Consider the following 23,824-nt stretch of genomic DNA (forward strand, 5'->3'; position numbering starts at 1 on the left):
TTTACTACAGCTCTAGCAATTGTAATTGTATGATACTGGCATAAAGACAGGCATATAAACAAAAGGAATAGGACAGTGAGCCCAGAAACAAATTACTGCATATGTGATAAAATGATTTTCCATGAGTATCAAAACTATACAGTAAGGCAGTCTTTTCAACAAAAATGGGAAACTGGATATCCACATAAAAGAATGAAGTGGATCTTCACCAAACACCATATATAAAAACTGACTCAAAATGGATCAAAGACCTAACAGTAAGAGCTAAAACAAAAAATCTTAAAAGAAAAACTTATGTAAAAAGCTTCATAATACTAGATTTGTCAACCATTTCTTGGAGATGACCCCAAAAATAGAAGCAAAAAAAAAAAAATCATATAAATCATATGTTGGGCTACAAAACAAATCTTAACAAATTCAAGAGTACTGAAATCATATCAAGGGTTGCTCTGACTACAATGGTAGCCTAAAAGGAAAATGGGAAATTCAGAGATATGTACAAATTAGATAATATACTCTTGAACAACCAATAAGCCAAAGAAGAAATCAAAGGAGACAAAGCAGCATTATTCACAAGAGCCTACTGATGTTGAAGCCGAAACTCCCAATACTTTAGCCACCTGATGCGAAGATCTGACTCATCTGAAAAGACCCTGATGCTGGGAAAGATTGAGCAGAAGGAGAAGGGGTGACAGAGGATGAGATGGTTGGATGGCATCACCACCTCAATGGACATGAGTTTGAGTAGACTCTGGGAGTTGGTGATGGACAGGGAGGCCTGGCGTGCTGCAGTCCATGGGGTTGCAGAGAGTTAGAAATGACTGAGCTACTGAACTGAACTGAAAGATGGAAACAATCCACAAGTCCATCAATAAATGAATGGATAAACAAAATGTAGTATATAAATACAACAGAATACTAGTCAACCTTTAAAATAAGGAAATTCCAATACAATATATGCTACAACGTGGATGATCATTGAAGAGTAATGTCGTCATTAGTCTTGTATCATTCCACTTACATTGGGTATCTAGAATAGTCAAATTCTGAGACAGTAAACTGTGCTTACTGGGGGCTGGGAAGAAGGGAAAATGGGAGAGTTGGTGAATGGGTACAGAGCTGCAGTGTGGCATGATGACAAAGTTCTGTAGACAGCAGCAATAGCTGTAAAACAATGTGAATGTAGTTAATGCCACGGAGTTGTACACTTAAAATTCAGATCTCACCCCTATCTCTCTGAATCAAATTCTCAGGGCTGAGGAAGAGAGAGTCCAACCCTCGACACCTATAGTGGTGATTCTGACAGAAAGACAGAATCAAGAATCACTAATCAACACAATGTAAAAGATGCAGGTCTAAAACTCTGCATACAAGTTCAACCAACTGTTTAACAAAGTCCAAAATCTTGCTACATAATTAGAAAACATATTTTGAAATTATCTGGTCCAAGCAAGCCCCTATTGTCCGGAGAGAAGAATCACTTCTACAACAAAATGTAAAGGTGTTCACCAGGGTCTGCATAATTGCCTTCAGTGACTCATTCATATCTTTGTGAAAGTGTGAACTTTGTTTTAAAACTTCAATTGTTCTGTGTTATATTAAGCCTAAATAGGCTTTATTGTTTGTCATACTTATTAGACTAATTCTGCTCACTAAAGAAATATAAAATACTATGTGACTAGACTAGTCTGTGAATTTATTATTTTTTTAATGTCAAATAAACAGACAGCTGGTCAACCCTTGCCAAGTTCCCTGTATCTATTTTCCTCAATTGTTCATCACAGGACTTGTTTTCTAGGCTCTGTCCTACTTCAGCTGTCTTCTACCAGATACACTTTCACTTGTCCATTATGTGAATCATCTCAAGTCCAGTTTTTCTAAAGACACTAGTGCACAGGTCCCCAGCCTTTGGGATCTAATGCCTGATGTACTGTGGTGGAGCTGATGTACTAATAGAAATGCAGTGCACAATAAATGTAATGCACTTGGATTATCTCAAAACCACCCCACTCCCCTCATCCATGGAAAAAACTGTGTTCCATGAAAGCAGTCCCTGGTACCAGAAAGGTTAGGGACCGCTGTCCTAGTTCTTTCCATGCATTAAAAAGTCTGTGCAAAAAGAAACAGAATATTTATATATGAGTTTTATTTAACTTCCCTCAATCACTTAAGCAATTAATCCTGCAAATAAATATTTAAAATTCTTCATTCTATGAAGAACCACCCTAGCTTTCTCAATGGACAATTATAGGTATTCTATCCAAACCTCCTGTCATGACTAGGTAACAACAAAACCTCTTACAAAGTCAATATTATCATTTTAATATTTGAATACAGCCAGCTACAAGAATTTTTTCCCTCATGTGTCACTTCTAAATCAAACAGTATTTTTTGTTGTTGTTTAGTCGCTCTGTTGTGTCAGACTCTGCGACCCCGTGGACTGCAGACTGCCAGGCTTCCCGGTCCTTCACCATCTCCCAAAGTTTGCCCAAAATGGTATTTTAAGATACAAATAAAAAAATTAAGTACTTTATTCTACCTACCAATTATAATATTTACAAATGTCAGTGGTTTATGAACCAATAAATTTTGGGTAAAATCCTCCAGAATTAAAACCAAGATTTGATTCTTTTGAACAGACCAGAGGCTAATAACTAGCTTTGAAATTTTTCAGATAAACTAGAATTTATTCTACTTTTAAATATTAAAATAATACTTAATTAGCTACAAGAATATACATTTTAGAAATAATACTGTATTTTAAAGAACAGTATTATCATTTACTAAGAAATTCTTTTTTTTTTAACTAAGAAATTCTTCTAAAGAATATTATATAGTTGGATAAGTATTAATGGTAATCCTATGCTTTCCTAAACTACAAAATTTTGAACTTATATTACTTTATATTTGAAAATTATGCACATTTCAAGGCTTTTAGAAAAGCAAACATTTACAGGAATAAAGGATTCATATTTAAATGTTTTATAATGACATATTTTAAAAACATTTTACACATATATTTTATTTACAAACTGGCAAGTAATTAAGCAAAATCCCAAACATCATTTGGCATAACTTATCAAAAGATAGATTTTTGTTTATAATAATAGCTTTTTTTAAGGATCTAATATTTTCTTTTGAGAAGCAAATGTACACTATGAAAACAGTCAGCATGTCATTGACATAGGAATTATGTAGTTTGTAATCCATCTTTATATACTTTAAGTATATTATCAACTTCCTTTGAAATACAAAAATAGTTCAGATTACTTGATACTTCATTAATTAAACTACCTGTAAAATAACCAAAAAATTAAATACTCTAGAATTAGAATCATTTAAGATACAATTAAAAAGGAATATATACATATTCCTTGGTAGTATACACACACATGTAGAATACATATATATACTTCATGTATATACATGTGTGCATTTATATGTATGTGTATGCATGCATGCACACACTCACTCTCTCTCTCTCTCTCTCTCACACACACACACACACACACACACACACACACACACAGAGTTTTCTTACCCCTGAACTTATCTCCAGGACTTTTGGCTGACTTTGCTGTTGCTTATGATGTCCTGTGAGCAAGCCTCCAGCCGTAAGGTTTGGAAAGCTCTGCAGATAAGTCTGTGACCCTGAGAAACTTCCTTCTGCCATTCCCACCAAGGCTGGCTGTTTCTCCTGAGTGCTCCCGTGCCCTGGTCCAGCGTGTCCAGCAATGCGCTGATTTGGAAGGAATGGTAATATGCCCATGCCAGTTGCTATAGTTGTTTGAGTTGGAATCAAATTAGATGCTGCTGTGAATCATAAATGCAAAAAATTCTGGTTAGATGAGGCTTATTCACAATAATCCTTTTGATTTTGTCAAGCTATGGGCAAAATGTGCAGAAACCTATTTAAAAGGTGAGGTTAAAGGTTGTAAATTAGCAGCATTCTGTATGGAAAAACAAAAACCTCTAATAGTCATCATGCTTTTCCTATTTCAGCATCTTTCAGTATAATCTCAAGGATACTATATTCTTTCATTGCAGGTTTTAATTGTACATTTTAGAAGTTGACAGCAAAATTTATGTACTTTTTTGCATTTAAGTTATATCAGTGTCTTTAAAAAAAAAAAAGCTCAGTCACTGTAATTTGCCAGCTTCTAGGTTTCAAGGGAATAATTAAATAAGCCTTCGGTTTAAAAAATTCTCTGACAGTCAAAAATTATTAAAGTTACATTAACCCAATAATTATATTTAGTCAGCTGACTTGTACTAACTCATGAGTCAAATACACTGTCTCCTCTCAGCTCCTGAGTTCAATATCTTTGCATGGATAACCTGAAATCAGCCTTGGTTGGACTGTTTACAAACAAAAGTCCATAAACACTACAAATCAAGATTTTTTTTTTAAACTCAGAGAGTTCATTTTTAAACATCAGCACACCACTGGTATAAAAAACATCAATATTTGTGAATGGATAAGCACCAAATGAAAGTCTAATACATGAAAGTTATACATTTTTATTCACAGGGATTAATAAGAAATTATGAAAGGAATAGAAATTTTAATAGGAAAACTCTGAATCATTCCATTTTTTAAAAATCTATAGGTCAAAGCTAAATGAAAGAACTAGTTTTGTTAACTATTGTAATTAAATCAAAGTTATACTTTAAAAATTCTCTAAACAAATTTCTTACTTTTAGTACTTAATATTTGGAGATATATTCATAGTTCTATTTTTGAACAATATATTTACTTGAACACTTCAAATTTTCAGTGTTCTTAAAGCAGCAATGCTAAAGCAATTGGCTAATTATTTAACCCAAAGTAAATAATAAATATCTGCATAAGCTTTTAAGCATACAAAATTTTAAGTTTTAGGACTCATCACACCATGAAAATTTCTATATCTGTCTGTATAATGGTTTAACTTTCTCCCAGTCAATTCCAATAGTCTGAATTGATCATTTAACTATTTTACTTGGCTTCATGTATAAGAGGTTCAATATGCTACCCATTTTTAACTGACTTTAAAAAAAAATCACTCGTGATGGCTTTTCTCTTTTTTTTTCCCCCTCAGCATGCTCACTTTAAACAAATTTCAGTGAAACTTCAAACTGAAAATGCCTTTCAAAATCACACTCAAGTAAGAAATCCTGTATACTTCCATGCTGTTATTCTAAAAAGAAAAATAATTGTTAAGTTTGTCATATTTTAGAAGTACATAGTGGAAAAAAAAAAAAAAAGAAGTACATAGTAACATTATTTTTTTCTGCTACTATGTGGGAGTTCACATTTTAAAAATTATACAAACAGTCAAACTTTAAATTTACAATTACCAGATAGTTCTTAATAATCAAACTTTAAATTTATAATTACCAGATATTTCTTAACAAAAGCTAACTAAGTTACTTCATCCAGGCAAAAGTTAAACGGATCACTGTGTAATGCGCTGTCAGCCCAGTGGGCAGCATGTCAGTCTCAATGCATCTATGTCTTTGCCTCATGCTGCTATGACTCATCATCAAATATTAAAGCATATCCAACAGAGAAAGTCTTATCTTGGCATGGAAGCAAGTCCATCAATACATAACTTATCAATAGCATTCTAATGTTAAAAATAGAAAAGCCAAGAGGGCTCTGGAAACTTTAAATGACTGAAAAAACCTCAAATCTGACCTTCCTGTAAATACAAGTAGAATATAGGTACACTATCTTTAAATCTCAAATCTGACTGTTTACTGACGGCTCAGCAAATACACATCATTTACTTTTATGTGCTTCTCCAAGATGGCCCAACTCTGTTTTCAATGGAAGCGGTGACCCTATCCCTACGGCAGTCTGAAGTACCATAGCTGGGGGTTCTCCAAGTAAGCCCGGTTTCTGCAAAAGAAAAAAGAATTTTGCTCGTGGCAGCAAGATATAACCTAATAAAAAACTATACATGTGAAAATTCATAAACCCCCTGACCAACAGCCTGACTACAGAAAAGCGGTGAACTCATTTCAAAACAAAAAATTCCATACTTACATTATTAGTATGTATATTCTCAAACTTCATTAACTGTTGCTGAGCCACTGGTACATGAGAAAGGTTCTGAAGAAATAAATTAGAAGTATTACCCATAAGTGAGCTCTGTGAAAATGACAAAACATTAAGTTAGCTTACTTTTGAAGAGGTAACTGTTGTGTAACCCAATTCATTTTAAAGTTGAATTCCCCCACTGATCTGAGCACAAGCAATAGCTTCTTATCCTACTTTCCAATTCAAGCAACACTAATTAATTCTTTCAGTAACATACAAGATGTGACCATGCAGTCATGAAACTAATTACACATTTCTTCCTTTTCTTTCATCCTTTCTCCCTTTTCCTCACTCCCTTCTGGCTTTGATATCAGTATCTTTCAAGCATTTATTTGCTCATTTTATTCATTCAACCAAAACGTATTGAGCACTTCTATATGCCAGGCACTGTGCTACATAGAGAGGAAAATAATATGATCTGCCCTCATGGATCTTATAGTCCCCTGAGGAAGGGAGACATTAATTAAATATAAAAATATACAATTAATAATGGCGATGAGTGTATGAAGGAAAAATACAAGGAACGATGAGAACAAAGACTTGTGGAACTTGATTTAGACTGATAAATTCAAGGAAAGCTTCCCTGAGCAACTAACTCATGCAGAGAGACCTGAAGCCTGCAGAGAAATAACTAGGTGAAGTCTGGGGGAATGAGGTGGTGTTGGGATGGGAAAGATTTCAAGCAGGAGGAACAGCAGAACAAAGACCTAAGGAGAAGAGAAGAAAGTCCTTCAAGGACCAAAGGCAGTTCACTATAGCTGGGACAGGGACACCTCAGGCACATGAGAGGCAGGGGAAGCCAGCTTGGACAGGCCCTCAAGGCCATATTAAGCAGTCTGGTCTTTGTATGAGTCACTCAGTCGTGTCTGACTCTTTGCGACCCCACGAACTGTAGTCTGCCAGGCTCCTCTGTCCATGGGATTCTCCAGGCAAGAATATGGCAGTAGTTTGCCATACCCTTCTACAGGGGATCTTCCAGACCCAGGGACTGAACCCAGGTCTTCTGCACTACAGGGGGATTCTTTACCGTCTGAGCCACCAAGGAAGTCTTCTTTCAGTCTTTGTTTTACATACTTGGTCTTTAAAATAAAATGAATATTGTCAAACTCTGGACTCTTTTCCCATATCACTTTAAATCTTAGTGTAATTAACTGTTTTCTCTATTTGCTGAAATTCTATAAGAACAAGGACTGTGAATATTTTGTACAATGCTATAGCATAAATGGCTAGCAGAGTGTCTAGTACATGTTAAGTAAATGAATGACTAATGTGTAACGTCCTATGTTAGATTCTAAGAATGAAAAATAAATAATAGGTCTTTCCCTTAAAAAGTTGGGTTTAGCTGCCGTATGACTCAACAATCCCACTCCTAGACATATACCCTGAGGAAACCAAAATTGAAAAAGACACATGTATCCCAGTGTTGATTGCAGCACTATTTACAATAGCTAGAACATGGATGCAACCTAGATGTCCATTGACAGATGAATGGATAAAGAAACTGTGCTACATATATCTATATATCTATATATAATGGGATACTACTCAGCCATAAAAAGGAACACCTTTGAGTCAGTTCTGATGAGGTGGACGAACCTAGAGCCTATTATACAGAGTGAAGCAAGTCAGAAACAGAAATATAAATATTGTATACTGATGCCTAAATATGGAATCTAAAAAGATGGTACTGATGAATTTATCTGGAGGGTGGCAATGAAGAAACAGACATAGAGAACAGACCTATGGACCAGGTGGGGAGGGGAGGAGGGAGAGGGTGAGATGTATGTAGAGAGTAACATGGAAACTTATAATACCATATGCAAAATAGATAGCCAATGGGAATTTGCTGTATTTTCAGGGAAATCATACAAGGGCTCTGTGACAACCTAGAAGGGTGGGATGGGGAGGAAGAAGGGAGGGAGGGGACATGGGTGTACCTATGGCTGATTCTTGTTAACATATGACAGAAAAACACAAAATTCTGTAAATTTATCCTTCAATTAAAAAAATAAATTAAAAAAAAAGTTGGGTTTAGGAACAGACATTCATTTACTCAACCTACAACAACCATCTATTTCATATTAATATTAGGTTTGATTTGTAATTATGCTTCTATAGAGATATAGCCTTAAATAGCACCTGAAATTAGTAGGTAATATTTATCTCCAATATTATGAATATTTATGTACACAGACATATTTAAAATACTTACCTGAAAAAGGTAAGAAAAATATTTTTCACTCATATATAAATTATCTTTATAACACTGATTTTTTAAATTAATTAATTTATTTTAATTGGAGGCTAATTACAATATTGTAGTGGTTTTTCCCATACATTGACATGAATCCACCATTGGTTTACATGTGTTCCCCATCCTGAACCCCCCTCCCACCTCCCTCCCTATCCCATCCCTCAGGGTCATCCCAGTGCACCAGCCATGAGCACCCTATCTCATGCTTAACTCTGATTAAGTTTTAAGAATAGAGTTATTGCTCATTTATTTTTCTTTCTGTAAGTTTTTGGGTTAAAACCATATAAGACTTGCTTTGAGCTACTGATTTATTTCTAGAAAAAAATACCACAAAATATACCTCTTTACTTCTTAATGTCCCACAAATAGGAATCAATAAATACATAAGCTATGCTGCTTTGATTACCTTATTAAGTTCTGTTTTTATGTAGATACACTTATACTAAGAACTCTATTTGAAAACAAAATACTCATTTAATTCCTTGAGAACCTTAAGTGTTAAGAACAAACAAAATATTCACTCCAAACTTCTTATGTTTCAATACTCAATGCTATTTATATACCTGATGTGCTTTATTCAAATGTAAAAATGCAGGGGAGATGGATGGATTCATCAGATGTGGCAAGCTGTGAGGTGTTCCAAGAACTGCTTTAAGAAAATAAAAGCAAAAATTTATCTTTATGATATATATATATATATATGGAATTAAAAATAAAACAAACTCCAAAAAGGGTAGATGAATATTACTTAACACATTTAACATATTCACTGGAAGTTCAATGATATACTAATCTTGTCATTGTACAAAAGTGACAGGCTTCTTTCCTTGTCATTCAACTCTAGAATTTAAAATTCCAATACCTTCTGTCTCAACGGCAAAACACCAAACCTAGTCTTTCTCTTTAGCATTCAGTGCAAGAAAACTAATTATATCTTTTAATAAATAGAATGCTAATTAAACCCATGTTATCTGCTCAGTGTTTCTGTCAGTTTTTTTGGGTATTTTGGCAGAGGGTCAGGATGGGAGGGGAAGGAAAATATATAATCCTGTTGTTAAAGCTTATAATCCAATTGAGAAGAGAACGCATTATATTAATAGGTACAGTTAAACAACACTTCATAACAAAAAAGAAACAATACTGTACATAGTTGATAAATAAATGATAACCATGCTTTTTATCAAGTTTCTCTAAGAGCACAAATACCAGAGAACGTATCGAAAGAGATATTTTAAGAATAGACAATATACAGACAAAAAGACTCATGAGATAAAAAATAATATGAAGCGATTTCATCTAATTATTAGATGTAAGTAGTCATAATATACAATTAATTAGAATTATAGAAGGTCAAGCTTAGAAAGTACTTCAAAAAGCATGTAATCCAATGATGAAACATATTTGAAATTTATATATAACATCACCACAAATTCACTCTATGATTTAAGAACTTTGTTTCAAATTTTTGTTACTTATTGAGGCAGATCATTACATCTTTGGAAAACTGATCATTCAGTTCAGTTACTTAGTTGTGTCCGACTCTTTGCGACCCCATGAATCACAGCACGCCAGGCCTCCCTATCCATCACCAACTCCCGGAGTCCACTCAAACTCATGTTCATCGAGTCGGTGATGCCATCCAGCCATCTCATCCTCTGTCGTCCCGTTCTCCTCCTGCCCCCGATCCCTCCCAGCATCAGGGTCTTTTCCAATGAGTCAATTCTTCACATGAGGTGGCCAAAGTATTGAAGTTTCAGCTTCAGCATCAGTCCTTCCAATGAACACCCAGGACTGATCTCCTCTAGGATGGACAGGTTGGATCTCCTTGTAGTTCAAGGGACTCTCAAGAGTCTTCTCCAACACCACAATTCAAAGGCATCAATTCTTCAGTGCTCAGCTTTCTTCACAGTCCAACTCTCACATCCATACATGACCACTGGAAAAACCATAGCCTTGACTAGACGGACCTTTGTTGGCAAAGTAATGTCTCTGCTTTTTAATATGCTATCTAGGTTGGTCATAACTTGCCTTTCAAGGAGTACATTAGAAAGTACTTTCGTTAGAATAAACCAGTTTCCTGACAGGTGATGGGACAATTAGGATCATCAGAGGAAGTTGCTAATGAAGGAAAATACTATTTATTAGAAAAGAGTGGTAGTGATGATCATTTCATAAATAGAAAGGGATCAAAGGGATGCAACAGTCATGTCTGTGGACCTAACAAAGCTTCAAAATACATAAAGCAAAAATTTCTAGAACTGAAAAGAAAAGGAGACAAATTCACAACTTTGATAAGAGGTTTCAATACCTCTTCCCCTCATTTTTCAGTCACTGCATTTTGTTAAAAAACATTAAAATTTTTTTCACAGCTTTTAGTGAATATAGTATTTTCCAGTTTAAAACAGTAACAGCCAGATTTAAAATGCTCTGAAAACGTTCACAGTCTCACATCTAACTGTCTTTAACCTTAGATCTTGGCTAGGTCTCCCATTCAGGCTCTTCCTCCCCTCAATAATTGATAGCCTGCTGTTGCTCTTTAGTTGTTCAATCATGTCAAACTCTGCAACCCCATGGACTGTAGCTCACCAGGCTCCTCTATCATGGGATTTTCCAGGCAAAATATTGGAGTGGGTTGCCATTTCCCTTCTCCAGGGGATTTTCCCAACCCAGGAATCAAGCCTAGGTGGGGTTTGATCTGTCCATGGTGTCACAAAGAGTCAGACAAAACTGAGCAACTAAGTGTGCATAATTCATCATGATAACAGACCAAAAATAAAAAGGCCACACTGATGATATCAACAAATGGAGAAAAGCAGTAGATAAATTCCAGAAATTATGATGATAAAATTTCTCACCATATAGGAGTAAGTTCCCAGCTTGGAAAAAAATTTGTAAATTAAAAAATATAGCTAAGATAATACGTAATAATAAAAGAATGAATGCTTTCTCTGTAAGGTCAGGAAGAAGGAAAAGATGTCCACTCTCGAAAGTTCAATGCACAAATTTTCCTGAGATTTCTATCAACTTTAGTAAAGCAAGAAAAATAAAAGGTATACATACTGTAAAGGAAGAAGTAAAACTTCTTGTAGATGACATGATAGTCTATACAGAAAATCCTAAGGGCAAAATCTGCTAGAAATAAAAAGCAAGTCTGCATGATACAAGATAAATATACAAAATCAGCTGTACTTGCATATGCTAGCAACAAGCAATAGGAAATCAAAATTTAGAATGTAAAACTATTTAAAATAGTATCAAGAATATATAAAGACTGCAGCAACAAAAAGAAACACAACTCTGTTTAAAAATAGGCAAAGAAAAAAAAATAGGCAAAGAACTTGGTTAAGCATTTCTCCAAAGACGACATAAAAACAGACAATAAGCACAAGAAAAGATGCTCAACATAACCAGTCATTAGGAAAACTCAAATCAAAACTATGATGAGTTTCCAGTTTATTCCTATTAGGATGGCTGAAATAATAAAAGCAGAAAGTAACAAAAGTCTAGGAAGACATGGAGAAACTGAAGCCCTCGTACACTGCTTTGGAAATGTAAAATGGTGCAGCCACTGTGGAGACAGCTTGCCAGGTCCTCAACAAGTTAAACAGAGAATAAGCATGTGATCCACCCATTTTAGCTCTAGGTACATAACCTCAAAAGAACTGAAAACAGATGTTAAAATACATGTACATGAACATTCATAGACAACACTCTTCATGATAGTCAAAAGGTGAAAACAACTAAAATGGTCCATCAGTGATGAAGGAATAAACAAACTGACACATGCATACAATGGAGTATCAGTCAGCCACAAAAAGGAATGAAGAACTCACATATATATTACAGCGCTCAAAAACATCATGCTAAGTGAAAGCAGACAGAGACACAGTGACTTTTGTTTATATGAAACAGCCAGAATAAACCAAAGTGTAAAGACAGAAAGCAGATGGGTTGTTGCCAGGGCTTAGGCAGAGGGAAAATGGGGCAATAACTGTTTAATGGGTACAGATTTTATTTTGAGGTAATGAAAACGTTTTGAAAGTTAGGCAGAGTTTGTGATACACAACACTATGAATGTACCAAATGTCACTGAACTATTGACTTTAAAATGATTAATTTCATGTTATGTGACTTCTGCCTCAAAATTACAATAAAAAATAGTATCAAGGAATATGAAATGCTAAGGATAAATTTGAAAAAATGTGTGTAAGATTTACACCCTGAAAACTACAAAACATTGTTGATAAAACAAAAGAAGACCTAAATAAATGGAGAAATATATTTATGGCAAATTGTTGTCAATTCTGCACAAATCAGCATACAGATTCAACACAATTCCAAATTCCCAGCAGACATTTTTCACAGAAATTGATAGCTGATTCTAAAATTTATATGCATATACAAAGAACCTAGGATAGACAAAACAAATAGAGAAGGAATAGACTTGGAGCACTTAACACTTACTGTTTTCAGGACTTACCATAAAACTATCAAGACAATGCAGTATTGGTATAAATACAGACATTTAGATCAATGGAATAGAATAGCGGGTCCAGAGACAGAACCCTATATATAGTCAATTGATTTTTGAAAAAAGTGTCAAGAAATTCAATGAAAAAGGATAATCTTTTTTAACAAATTATGCTAGAACAACTATAAAAAAATATTAACCTGGACCTTTACCTCATATTGTAAATAACAATTAACTTGAAATCAATCATAAACCTAAACTTATGAGGTAAAATTATAAAACTTCTTGAAGAAAACACAGGACATTTTTGTTATCTTGAATTCGGCAAAGATTTTTTAAACATGACATGAGAAATATGATTTATAAAATAAAAAATAATAAACAGGATATTGTCAAAATAAGCAATTTTGTTCTTCAAAAGATATTAAGAAAATAAAAGGACAACTTACAAAGTGGCTGCAAACCCAAATATATCCAATAAAGGACTCGTTTCTAGAATAAACAACCCTAACAACTTAAGAAGATAAACAGCTTAATTTTAAAATGTACAAAATATTTCAAAAGATACATTAACTAAGGAAATACAAAAATGATAAATTAGTACATTAAAATTAATGTTCAAAACCTTTGGCAAAAGGGATATTCAAATTAAAACCACAGTAAGATATAAACCAAACAGAAAGGCTAAAATTAAAGGGTCAGTATGTCAAATGTTGGTGAGGACATTGAGTCAACTACAGCCTTGGACACTGATGGTGAGAATCTAAATTGGTCAGAAAACACATGAGAAAACAGGTGGGGGACTTCCCAGGTGGTCCAGCAGTTAAGACTCTACTCCCAGTGCAGAGGGCCCAGGTTCTATCCTGATCAGGGAACTAGGTCCTACGTGCCACAACTAAAGATCCTGCATGCTGCAACAAAGATCGATGATCCCATGTGCAACAACTAAAACCCAGTGCAGCCAAATAAAGAAGTAAAAGCAAATGTCCAGAGCAATTTTATCTGTAACGACCCCAAACAGGAAATAACTCAATGTTCAACAAATCAATGAAAGTGCAAATTGTGGAATAGAATACTGCTCAGCGTTAAAAAGGGAAGAAACTACTGATAACATGAAACAACATGGATGAATCTCAAAATAATAAGCTTAGGGAAAGAAGTCATACATACTGTTTGACTCCATTTATATAAACTTCTAGAAAATTTAAACTTTAGTGACAGAAAACAAATCAGTAGTTTCCTGGGGATGAGGAAAAGGGTGAGTTACAAAGAGGCAAAAGGAAAGTTTTAAGAGTAATGAATATCTTCATCGTTTTGAGTATGACGATAGTTTCATGGGTCATATAAATAGCAAAGCTTACCAATTTGTACAATTTAAATATGTGCAGATGACTGTGCCTCAATTATACTTCAGTAAAGCATGGTGAAAGCGTCAGGAGAGTGAAAAAGGTGGCTTAAAACTCAACATTCAAAAAACCAAGATCATGGCATCTGGTCCAATCACTTCATGGCAAACAGATAAGGAAACAAGGAAACAGTGACAGACTTTATTTTCTTGGGCTCCAAAATCACTGCAGATGGTGACTGCAGCCAAGAAATTAAAAGATGCTTGCCCCTTGGAAGAAAAGCTATGAAAAACTTAGACAGTGTATTAAAAAGCAGAGACATTACTTTGCCAACAAAGGTCCATCTAGTTTAAGCTATGGTTTTTCCAGTAGTCATGTATGGATGTGAGAGCTGGACTATAAAGAAGGCTGAGCGCTGAAGAATTGATGTTTTTGAACTGTGATGTTGGAGAAGACTCTTGAGAGTTCCTTGGACTGCAAGGAGATCCAACCATTCCATCCTAAAGGTAATCAGTCCTGAATATTCACTGGAAGGACCGATGCTAAAGCTGAAGCTCCAAGACTCTGGCCACCTGATGCGAAGAATTGACTAAGTAGAAAAGACCCTGATGCTGGGAAAGATTGAAGGCAGGAGGAGAGGGGAATGACAGAGGACAAGAGAGTTAGATGGCATCACTGACTCGATGGACATGAATTTGAGTAAGCTCCGGGAGTTGGTGATGGACAGGGAAGGCTGATGTGTTGCAGTCCATGGGATCGCAAAGAGTGGGACAGAACCGAGCAACTGAACTGAACTGAAAGCTGCTAAAACTACAATTTAGACTATAAGTTACAATATTTACATTATACTGCATTTTTTAAAGGTAGTTCAAAGGTCTAAATTGAAAAGAAAAGATCAGTATGGTTCAAGTAACATAAAGTGGGTGTGGGAGGAAAATCAACCTGATGGTTATGCACAGATTAGATTAGACAGAAAAGAAGGCAGACAAGAAAGGTAGTTGAAGATTTACAGACTAGATCATATATAACCAGGTATGTATAAGTCATGCAACAGAGAGGTAAAGGAAGGAGTTTAATCAGTAGACAATATTTAAGTACTTTTTACTCTAAATAGCAGGTCTGTTCTAGGTACTGGAGAGGAACAAAACATAAATCTTTGCCTTTATGGAGCCTTCTGTGTTCTAGTGGAAGAAAACCCAATAAACAAGTAAATATGTGTCATTTACTTGGAAAAAAAATGATACAATGAGCAAGAAGTAAGACAAGGGTTTAGATACAAATAATCACATAGGCACACTTCAGAGACATTGAAGATTTGCTTCCAGGTCACTCCAATAAAGTGATTACCGCAGTAAAATAAGTCACACAATTTTTCTTTGTTCCCTGGTACATATAAAAAAGTTAGGTTTATGCTACATATATAAAACAATGTATATACACCTCAGTTTTAAAATGCAAACCATCATCTGACAAAGCAGTGTTGCCAGAAACCTTCAATTTAAAAAAAAAAAAAAAAAAAAAAACAGTATCTGTGAAGCACAATAAAATGAGGCACACTTGTATATATATGTATCCTATAATATAAGGATAATCTCTGAGAATTATGACCCTTTGTAATTATTTTAGTTTGCTCAGAGGCCTCTGTGAAGAGTTTATGCTATAATAAGGAATATAGTTAAGATACAGTAATAAACACAGTAAGGAAAAAACAAATGAAACTTACTGATTAACAAGATAGTTTTTGTTTCCTGAACAGCAACAAACTTTCCACACATTCTCCAGAAGCTCTGCATGTGTTCAAGTAAGGTATTTAACCCTCTTCCCTTCCCATTCTAAATAAAGCAGAAGTTATCAGTGTAATACTGAAATATCCTTCTTAAAATTGTAAAAGTAGCACTGAGGTGAAAAAGTATAATCTCATATGGTCATATACTAACCTGAGGAGAAAAGCAGAGGGGGAGAATACATATCCTTAGATAAAAAGAAGAGAAAAAAAATAATTTTGGGGAGAAGTTACTAAAGATAGCCCAGGTGTGAACTATTACTTTCTAATAGACCCACAAGTGTAATATACATCTTTAAACACTGATACAATCTTGGACTGTATTAATAGAAATATAATGAGGACAGGAAGGAAATCCCACTGCATTCTGTGGTGATTAGAACCGATCGACAGGATAAAGTTGTCTGTGTACACCATTCTGCAGGGCAACCCAGATAACCTATCTAGGAGAGGAAACCTGCTGGGGGCTCTGGACAGCATATCCTATGACCTGCTATGGAAAGTCAAGAACAGAACTATAGTTTGTGAAGAGGTAGAAGAGGTGTATAAAGCAAACTATACTCAATATTTTGTAATAACCTAAGGGAAAAGAATCTGAAAGAAATAGATACTCATGCATAAGTGAATCACTTTGCTATCTACCCGAAACTAACACAACACTGTATATCAACTATACTTGAAGAAAAAAGTAAAATTAAAATAAATAAGATGGTTCTAAAAAGAGACTGCTATTTATATTTTCATCTTAAAATGTAAAAATATTTCGTTTTCTCAATTCTCAATATATGGGTTGACAAAGGTGCATTTATGTAATTGACACATAAGTGATACATAAACTGTATATATTGGGGTTCCACTAAAAACATACTTTACTGATAGAATGTATAGACAAAAAATAAACAAAAGGAGACCACTGGTCTGCAGAACAGAAAACAAAGAAAATCAAAGATGACTACAGTTTCATGATAGTTATCTCCAAACATTAGAAGGCCATTCTTATGGAAGAAGGATAGATTTATTCTATGTTTCTTCATAGGAAGAACTAGAATAAGCAGCTAAAAGATAAAAACTGCCATCTAATAAAAGAAAAAACCTAGTAATTAAACTTGTCAAACCAGGGAATAGTTGCCTTGCAAATAATGAGCTGCTTATGCTTTGAGTAGTCAAGACATATAAAGGATATCTCTATACCATTAAAACTGCAGGAGGTTAAAGCTTTATCTTTAAAGTCTCATTTAACTCAGATGACCATTTTATCTACTACAGTGGCAAGAATCCCTTAGAAGAAATAGAGTAGCCATCATAGTCAACAAGAGAGTTCAAAATGCAGTACTTGGATGCAATCTCAAAAACAACAGAATGATCTCTGCTCCTTTCCAAGGTAAACCATTCAATATCACAGTAATCCAAGTTTATGCCCCAACCAGTAATGCTGAAGAAGCTGAAGTTGAATGGTTTTATAAAAACCTAGAAGACCTTCTAGAACTAATACCCAAAAAAGCTGTCATTTTCATTACAGGGGAGTGGAATGCAAAAGTACGAAGTCAAGAAACACCTGGAATAACGGGCAAATTTGGCCTTGGAATACAGAATGAAGCAGGGCAAAAACTAGCAGAGTTATGCCAAGAGAACACACTGGTCATAGCAAACACCCTCTTCCAGAAACACACGGGAATATTCTACACATGGACATCACCAGATGGTCAACACTGAAATCAGACTGATTATATTCTTTGCAGTCACAGGTGAAGACGCTCTATACAGTCAGCAAAAACAAGACTGGGAGCTGACTTGTCTGCTCCCCTTATTGTCATATTCAGACTTCAATTGAAGAAAGCAGGGAAATCCACTAGACCATTCAGGTATGACCTAAATCAAATCCCTTATGATTATACAGTGGAAATGAGAAACTGATTCAAGGGATTAGATCTAATAGACAGAGTGCCTGAAAAACTATGGATGGAGGTTCATGACATTGTACAGGAGGCAGGGATCAAGACTATACCCAAGAAAAAGAAATGAAAAAAGGAAAAATGGTTGTCCAGTAGGCCTTACGAACAGCTGAGAAAAGAAGAGAAGTGAAAGTCAAAGGAGAAAAGAAAAGATATACCCATTTGATAGTAAGGAGAGATAAGAAAGCCCTCCTCAGTGATCAATGCAAAGAAATAGAGGAAAAGAACAGAATGGGAAAGACTAGAGATCTCAAGAAAATTCGAGATACCAAGGGAACTTTTCATGCAAAGGTGGGCACAATAAAGGACAGAAATGGTATGGCCCTAACAGAAACAGAAGATATTAAGAAGAGGTGGCAAGAATACACAGAAAAACTACATAAAAAAGGTCTTCACGACCCAGATTGCATGATCACTCACCTAGAGCTGGACATCCTGGAATGTGAAGTCAAGTGGGCTTTAGGAAGCATCACTACAAACAAAGTTAGTGGAGGTGATGGAATTCCAGTTGAGCTATTTCAAATCCTAAAAGATGATGCTGTTAAAGTGTTGCACTCAATGTGTCAGCAAATGTGGAAAACTCAGCAGTGGCCACAGGATTAGAAAAGGTCAGTTTTCATTCCAATCCCAAAGAAAGGCAATGCCAAAGAGTGCTCAAACTACCACACAACTGAACTCATCTTACATGCTAGTAAAGTAAAGCTGAAAATTCTCCAAGACAGGCTTCAACAGTACTTGAACCATGAGCTTCCAGATGTTCAAGCTGGATTTAGAAAAGGCAGAGGAACCAGAGATCAAACTGCCAACATCCATTGGATCATCGAAAAAGCAAGAGCATTCCAGAAAAACATCTACTTCTGCCTCATTGACTATGCCAAAGCCTTTGACTGTGTGGATCACAAGAAACTGTGGAAAATTCTGAGAGATGGGAATACCAGACAACCTAACCTACCTCCTGAGAAATCTGTACGCAGGTCAGGAAGCGACAGTTATAACTGCACATGGAACAACAACTGGTTTCAAATCGGGAAAGGAGTACATCAGTTCAGTTCAGTTCAGTTGCTCAGTCTTGTCTGACTCTTTGCGACCCCATGGACTGCAGCACGCCAGGCCTCCCTGTCCATCACCAACTCCCAGAGTCTACTCAAACTCATGTCCATTGAGTGGGTGATGCCATCCAACCATTTCATCCTCTGTCGTCCCTGTCTCCTCCTGCCTTCAATCTTTCCCAGCATCAGGGTCTTTTCCTGTGAGTCAGTTCTTCACATCAGGTGGCCAAAGAATTGGAGATTCAGCCTCAGCATCAGTCCTTCCAATGAGTATCAGGACTGATTTCCTTTAGGATGGACTGGTTGGATCTCCTTGCAGTCCAAGGGACTCTCAAGAGTCTTCTCCAACACCACAGTTCAAAAGCATCAGTTCTTTGGTGCTCAGCTTTCCTTACAGTCCAACTCTCACATTCATACATGATTACTGGAAAACCATAGCCTTGACTAGACGTACCTTTGTTGGCAAAGTAATGTATCTGCTTTTTAATATGGTGTCTAGGTTGATCATAACTTTTCTTCCAAGGAGTAAGCATCTTTTTATTTCATGGCTGCAGTCACCATAAGCTGTATATTGTCACTCTGCTTATTTAACTTATATGCATAGTATATCATGTGATACGCTGGGCAGGATGAAACACAAGCTGGAATCAAGATTGCAGGTAGAAATATCAATAATCTCAAGATATGCAGATGACACCACCCTTGTGGCAGAAAGCAAGGCAGAAATAAAGAGCCTCTTGATGAAAGAGGAGAGTGAAAAAGCTGGCTTAAAACTCAACATTCAGAAAACTAAGATCATAGCATCCAGTCCCATCACTTCATGGCAAATAGATGGGGAAACAATGGAAACAGTGACAGACTTTATTTTGGGGGGCTCCAAAATCACTGCAGATGGTGACTGCAGTCATGAAATTAAAAGACACTTGCTCCTTGGAAGAAAATTTATGACCAACCAAGACACCATATTAAAAAGCAGATACATTACTTTGCAAACAAAGGTCCATCTAGTCAAAGCTATGGTTTTTCCAGTAGTCATGTATAGATGTGAGACTTGGACTATAAAGAAAGCTGAGTGCCGAAGAATTGATGCTTTTGAACTGTGATGCTGGAGAAGACTCTTGAGAGTCCCGTGGACTGCAAGGAGATCCAACCAGTCCATCCTAAAGGAAATCAGTCCTGAGTATTCATTGGAAGGACTGATGCTGAACCTGAAACTCCAACACTTTGGCCACCTGATGTGAAGAAATGACTCATTTGAAAAGACCCTGATGCTGGGAAAGATTGAAGGCAGGAGAAGGGGACAACAGAGGATGAGATGGTTGGATGGCATCACCAACTCAATGGATATGAGTTTGAGTAAACTCTGGGAGTTGGTGATGGATAGGGAGGCCTGGCGTGCTGTAGTCCATGGGGTCACAAAGAGTCAGACACGATTGTGCGACTTAACTGAAAGTCATCTAATTCTGAAAAAAAAAATTGTAGGAGGGATATTTGACTGCGTAATAGGCTGAGCTGGACACCTCTGAAGATACTTCTTAACATATAAATAATTGATGATTATATGAAGTACTTAATACAAACATTGTTGGTATAATAAAGAATTTAACTGGTCTTTGTCTTTGGTTCCTGGAGGGGAAACTCAAACCCTTGGAACTTCCCCAGCGGATAGGAGTGTTTTTGTTATATTAATGAATGAGGTTAGTATGAATGAGGTGACTCAGGGTAGGCCCCTACATGGCTTCAGAATGGGGACTGGTCATACCTGAAAGACCTAACATGTGATTAGAAAATGGGGGCTTTGAGCCATGTGATATTGAAGAAGGAGATAGATGGGCCCCTAGATGAACAGCTGGTGTTTGTCAAGTAGAGTAAAATTCAAGCCTTCTTCTTACCAGACACTCCAAGGACAAAGATAGTGGCATAAGCTGAGTTCTGCTAAAGCAGAGAGACAAGGTGCCTGAGGTCAAGGAAGACTTCCCTGTCTGCATGTGTGCAGGAAGGCTTCTTAGGGGGTCAAAAAGGGAGGGCGCTTCACCCCATAATAACTGTGGACATGTACCCATAGGCCTCTGTGGTAGGATCCATCTTATCAAAATGTTGCTCACACATCTGGGGGGAGGGTCCAAGGATCAGTCAGGTGTGATGAAAGAAACAAGATAATTGACCAGGAAAGATTGATGCTGAAGCTGAAACTCCAATACTTTGGCCACCTCATGTGAAGAGTTGACTCATTGGAAAAGACCCTGATGCTGGGAGGGATTGGGGGCAGGAGGAGAAGGGGACAACAGAGGATAAGATGGCTGGATGGCATCACTGACTCGATGGGCATGAGTTTGAGTAAACTCTGGGAGTTTGCAATGGACAGGGAGGCCTGGTGTGCTGTGATTCATGGGTTCGCAAAGAGTCGGACATGACTGAGCGACTGAACTGAACTGAACTGAAACCTCGAATAGCCAAAGCAATTTTAAGAAGAATGGAACTGAAGGAATCAACCTGCCTGACTTCAGACTATACTACAAAGCTACAGTCATCAAGACAGTACAGTATTGGCACAAAGACAGAAATATAGATCAATGGAACAAAACAGAAAGCCCAGAGATAAATCCACACACCAATGAACACCTTAGCTTTGACAAAGGAGGCAAGAATATACAATGGAGAAAAGACAATCCCTTTAACAAATGGTGCTGGGAAAACTGGTCAATCACTTGTAAAAGAATGAAACTAGAATACTTTCTATCACCAGACACAAAAATAAACTCAAAATGGATTAAAGATCTAAACATAATATCAGAAACTATAAAACTCCTAGAGGAAAACATAGGCAAAACACTGACATAAATCACAGCAGGATCCTCTATTACCCACCTCCAAGAGTAATGGAAATAAAAGCAAAAATAAACAAATGGGACCTAATTAAACTTAAAAGCTTTTGCACAACAAAGGAAACTATAAACAAGGTGAAAAGACAGCCTTCAGAATGGGAGAAAATAATAGCAAACGAAGCAACTGACAAAGAATTAATCTCAAAACTATAAAAACAGCTCCTGCAGCTCAAATCCAGAAAAATAAATGACCCAATCATAAAATGGGCCATAGAATTAAACAGGCATTTCTCCAAAGAAGACACAGATGGCTAACAAACACATGAAAAGATGATGCTCAACATCACTCATTATCAGAGAAATGCAAATAAAAACCGCAGTGAGGTACCATCTCACGCCAGTCAGAATGGCTGCTATCAAAAGTCTACAAACAATAAAAGCTGGAGAGGGTGTGGAGAAAAGGGAACCCTCTTACAATGTTGGTGGGAATGCAAGCTAGTACAGCCACTGTGGAGAACAGTGTGGAGATTGCTTAAAAAACTGGAAATAGAACTGCCATATGACCCAGCAATCCCACTGCTGGGCATACACACTGAGGAAACCAGAATTGAAAGAGACACGTGTATCCCAGTGTTCATCACAGCACTGTTTATAATAGCCAGGACATGGAAGCAACCTAAATGTCCATTAGCAGACAAATGAATAAGAAAGCTGTGGTATATATACACGATGGAATATTACTCAGCCATTAAAAAGAATGCACTTGAATCAGTTCTAATGAGGTGGATGAAATTGGAGCCCATTATATAGAGTGAAGTAAGTCAGAAAGAAAAACACCAACACAGTATACTAACGAACATGTATGGAATTTAGAAAGATGGTAACGATGACCCTATTTGCGAGACAGCAAGAGACACAGATGTAAAGAACAGTCTTTTGTACTCTTTTTGGGAGAAGGCGAGGGTGGGATGACTTGAGAGAATAGCATTGAAACATGTATATTATCATATGTGAAACAGATTGCCAGTCTAGGTTCAATGCATGAGACAGGGTGCTCAGGGCTGGTGCACTGGGATGACCCTGAGGGATGGGATGGGGAGGGGGTGGGAGGGGGGTCCAGGATGGGGAACACATGTACACCCATGGCTGATTCATGTTAATGTATGGAAAAAACTACTACAATATTGTAAAGTAATTAGCCTCCAATTAAAATAAATTAATTAATTAAGAAAAAATAATAATTGGCCAAATGTAAACAAAGACCGGGAGACAATGTTCCATGTGATTTGAATCACGTCTTCACTGCACTCCTCACTGGGTGTGTATTTCTGCCTTGTTTACGTCTTAAATACACTATTTCTCCCTGTGCTCTCCCATACATTGTGCAGTAACTCTAATAATAAACTTTATACCTATTTTTAATAGTTTTTGTCTCCTTGAAACATTCTTGCTTTCAAATGGGGGAAAGAGACAGGGCCATTTTGCCTCTAGCCCCTAGCTCCTGGTGGCCTGGTGGCTAGGATTCCTGGTTTTCATTTAGGTTTCCTAGGTTCAATTCCTGAGTAGGGAAGTAAGATCTCTCTTCAGGACTGCTGTCTCTCCAAGATAAGTATTAGCCTAGCCTCCTGACCTCCAGGAAGAGGAAGAGAACCGAAGATAAGAGTTCAGTAACATGGGCAGTCATGCCTACATATAAAACCCCCATAAAACCTCTAGACACTGAAGCTAGTTCAGTAGAGATCTCTGGTTAATTAATACACTGGTGTGCTGGGAGGCAAATGTGCTCTGATCCTACGGGGAAAGAGCATAAAAGCTCTGCAGTTAGGACCTATGAGCCACGGCCCTAAGTCTCTTGATTATGCTGTTTCTGAGTTACATCCTTTGTAACAAAACTGCACTTGTAAGTAAAGTGCTCTCCTAAGTTATGGGAGTCTATAGACTCACTGGAGAAGATCCTGATGCTGGGAAAGATTGAAGGCAGGAGGAGAAGACGACAACAGAGGATGAGATGGTTAGATAGCAATACCAACTCGATGGACGTAAATTTGGGCAAGCTCTG

The 23,824-nt window shown here is 36.6% G+C and overlaps 1 protein-coding gene across 8 annotated transcripts in view; it reads right to left on the reverse strand.

Annotated features, from left to right (window-relative positions):
• RAVER2 (ribonucleoprotein, PTB binding 2) overlaps positions 1-23,824 on the reverse strand; it is a 126,969-nt gene that overhangs the window by 45,170 nt on the left and 57,975 nt on the right. For 2 of the 8 annotated variants that reach the window (XM_065911545.1, XM_065911604.1), the window contains exons 6-9: positions 8,903-8,988; positions 6,032-6,136; positions 5,773-5,884; positions 3,542-3,813 (exon numbers count right to left, since the gene is read on the reverse strand). In XM_065911545.1, coding sequence (XP_065767617.1) covers positions 3,542-3,813; positions 5,773-5,884; positions 6,032-6,136; positions 8,903-8,988 — 575 coding nt within the window. The remainder of the gene's footprint in view (positions 1-3,541; positions 3,814-5,772; positions 5,885-6,031; positions 6,137-8,902; positions 8,989-23,824) is intronic. The other 6 variants (XM_065911589.1, XM_065911573.1, XM_065911555.1 and 3 more) reach the window with 6 other exon arrangements.

Source organism: Muntiacus reevesi, chromosome 1, assembly GCF_963930625.1.
Source record: "Muntiacus reevesi chromosome 1, mMunRee1.1, whole genome shotgun sequence".
In the NCBI taxonomy this organism is placed as follows: Eukaryota; Metazoa; Chordata; class Mammalia; order Artiodactyla; family Cervidae; genus Muntiacus; species Muntiacus reevesi.